General features: G+C 47.3%; 1 protein-coding gene across 1 annotated transcript; it reads left to right on the top strand.

Annotated features, from left to right (window-relative positions):
• LOC125529823 (aspartic proteinase nepenthesin-1-like) lies at window positions 1-1,092 on the top strand (the record flags this gene model as incomplete). Its single annotated transcript, XM_048694242.1, is given in 1 exon segment — window positions 1-1,092. A coding segment is annotated over 1 exon segment (987 nt), but the record flags the coding sequence as incomplete, so codon positions are not given.
• Window positions 1,093-2,993: the final 1,901 nt, after the last annotated feature.

The raw sequence follows: 2,993 nt of genomic DNA, 5'->3' as shown, positions 1-2,993 counted from the left end.
TCGCTGACCGTGGGCATCGGCACGCCGCCGCAGCCGCGCACGCTCATCGTCGACACGGGCAGCGACCTCATATGGACGCAGTGCGAGCTGTCGCGCGGCCGCCCGGCGAGGCATCGCGAGCCGCCGCTCTACGATCCCCGCAAGTCCTCCTCCTTCTCCTTCCTCCCCTGCGGCAGCAGGCTGTGCCAGGAGGGCCAGTTCAGCGGCAAGAACTGCACCGGGAGCAGGTGCATGTACGACGAGCTGTACGGCAGCGCCGAGGCGGACGGCGTCCTCGCGTCCGAGACCTTCACCTTCGGCGAGCAGCGCAGCAAGGTCTCCCTCCCCCTCGGCTTCGGATGCGGTGCGCTCTCGGCTGGGAGCCTCGCCGGCGCCTCCGGCCTCATGGGCCTCAGTCCGGGGACCATGTCACTCATATCGCAGCTGTCCGTGCCAAGGTTCTCCTACTGCCTCACCCCTTTCGCCGAGCGCAAGACCAGCCCGATGCTGTTCGGCGCCATGGCCGACCTGCGCAAGTACAACACGACGGGACCGATCCAGACCACCGCCATACTGAGGAACCCGGCAGAGGACACCTTCTACTACTACGTGCCGCTGGTGGGCAGCACCATCGCGTACCTCGCGGGGAAGGCGTTCGAGACCGTGAAGAGGGCCGTGCTGGAGGCGGTGAGGCTCCCGGTGTTTAACGGCACCGTCGAGGGCTACGAGCTGTGCTTCGCGCTGCCGAGCGGCGCGGCAATGGCCGCGGTCAAGACGCCGCCGCTCGTGCTCCACTTCGATGGCGGCGCGGCCATGGCGCTGCCGCGGGACAACTACTTCCAGGAGCCGAGGGCCGGGCTGATGTGTCTCGCGGTGGCCAGGTCGCCGGACGACCTCGGCGCGTCCATCTCCGTCATCGGCAACGTCCAGCAGCAAAACATGCACGTGCTCTTTGACGTGCGCAACCAAAAGTTCTCCTTCGCGCCAACCAAATGTCACGACATCTGATCTCTCATCTCAGTGACCAATAGTGCAATTGCAACTTTGCAAGCACCTACAATAACTCCCTCTTTCTCAAAACGAAATTTGGAAAACGACGAGGATAATCTTTCATCGGTTCTCTTGATTTGGAGAAGTACTTCCTCTGTCCCATAATATAAGAACATTTTTTACATTAGTATAGTATCGAAAACGTTCTTATATTATGGGACGGAATGAGTATTTATCATTATAGTACATGGCTAGCCAGTGCCCACGCGCTTGTTAGGGTTGAGTCATAAATATATGAAAATCTAAGTCGCCATGTTTTAAAATATATGACTATAGTATTACTGTGCAACTCAGGAATGTACACCATTAGTGCAGAATATTAGAGAAGATTTTGCAGAACTTTATGTATATTGCATACTAAATCACTGCGAGACTAATCACTTGCTGAAGAAAAGTAAACCTAGATATCAGGTGATGTTATACCGCCAAACTCTAGGGTTTAGAAATCATGATTACATAGTCCAAAAAACAATTAGCACTCATTCGAGAAATGTTAGCACGCCCACTTTCAAATTCATGAAATGTTCATAGATTCAAACAAATGCTCATAATATTAAAAAAATGTTCACAATTTTTTTTGTTTATTTCGGAAAACAAATCAATAATGTAGAAAAAAATCACGAATATGAATATATATTCATGAATTTTAATAATGTTCATGATTTTTTTTTGAAAAAGTGAAGTAAAAAAGAAGAAAGAAGAAAAACATTAACAAAAAACCCAAGAAAATTTGGAAAAATAACCCAAGAAAACTGATGTAGAAAATAAAATAAGGACGGAACCTTCTCAAAACCGAGCTTAAGTTGCAAAACCGTAGGAAGAACCTTTGCAATACTGCTGCAAGGTTTACTACACTCCCGCTAATGGGCCAGCCCACGCTGTCGTGGGCGATTCTTTCGACATTTATCGCAATCAGCAAACTATGTGCTTAATAGGTTAAAGGACTTTCATGACTATAGCATTAGTGATTCAGTGTGCAACTCAGAAATGTACATCATTAGTGCATAATATTAGAGAAGACTTTTCAGAACTTTAAGTATATTGCATAAATCATCGCGAGACTCCGCCCCAAACTATAACAAATGAGGCAACACTAAAGTGTCAGAAAACAACAAAATGAGACTCCAGCTAATGGGCCGGCCCATGCTATAGTGGGTGATTTATTTGACATTTATCACAAGCAAACTACATGCTTAATATTGTTAAGGACTTTTATGGCTACAGCATTAGTGTGTAACTCGGAAATGCACATCATTAGTGCATAATATTAGAGACGACTTTGTAGAACTTTATGTATACTGCATAAATCATGACGAGACTCCGCTCTAAATCACTTGCTTATTAGAAGTAAACCTAGATACTGGGTGATGTTATATCACCAAACTCATGACACATAGTCCCATAAACTTTGAGCATTCATTCGGTTTAACAGAAACTGAATCTGTCAAACAAATGAGGCACCACTAAAGCATCAGGAAACAGCAAAATATTACCGCACTTCGTACTAACGAATCAACCTATTCTCTGCCCAAATGATCATTTACAGACGACAAAGGACAGAAAGATATAAAGGAAAATAATCACCGAATGACCTATTATCAGGGCCGGCCCTGGGTAGGGGCAAGAAGGGCGATGCCCTAGGGCCCAGCCTGCTGAGGGGCCCCGACCCTGTGCATAGCCTCTAGCCCAACAACTAGCTTATTATTAATAGGTCACTTGTTTGTGAAAAAACAGCTATTAGGTTCTTTATTGTGGAAGGCACTAGCCCAATTTTGATTCGATGGATTCATCTCGTAACACCAGCCGCCGTCGTTTCTTCTTCCTCTGTCTCTTCGTTCCCCATTCTGCTCCTACTCCCGAAGCACGCAGCATGCCTAGCAAATTACTAGTAATGGCTACTGCCGTTGTAGCTGAGTTTTTTTATCCACTTTCAATCTCTCCATCTCACTCCCTTATGGATTAGC

Source organism: Triticum urartu, unplaced genomic scaffold, assembly GCF_003073215.2.
Source record: "Triticum urartu cultivar G1812 unplaced genomic scaffold, Tu2.1 TuUngrouped_contig_5877, whole genome shotgun sequence".
Classification (NCBI taxonomy): Eukaryota; Viridiplantae; Streptophyta; class Magnoliopsida; order Poales; family Poaceae; genus Triticum; species Triticum urartu.
Note: the sequence above shows the minus strand (reverse complement) of the source record. Positions and strands in the feature narration are given on the sequence as shown.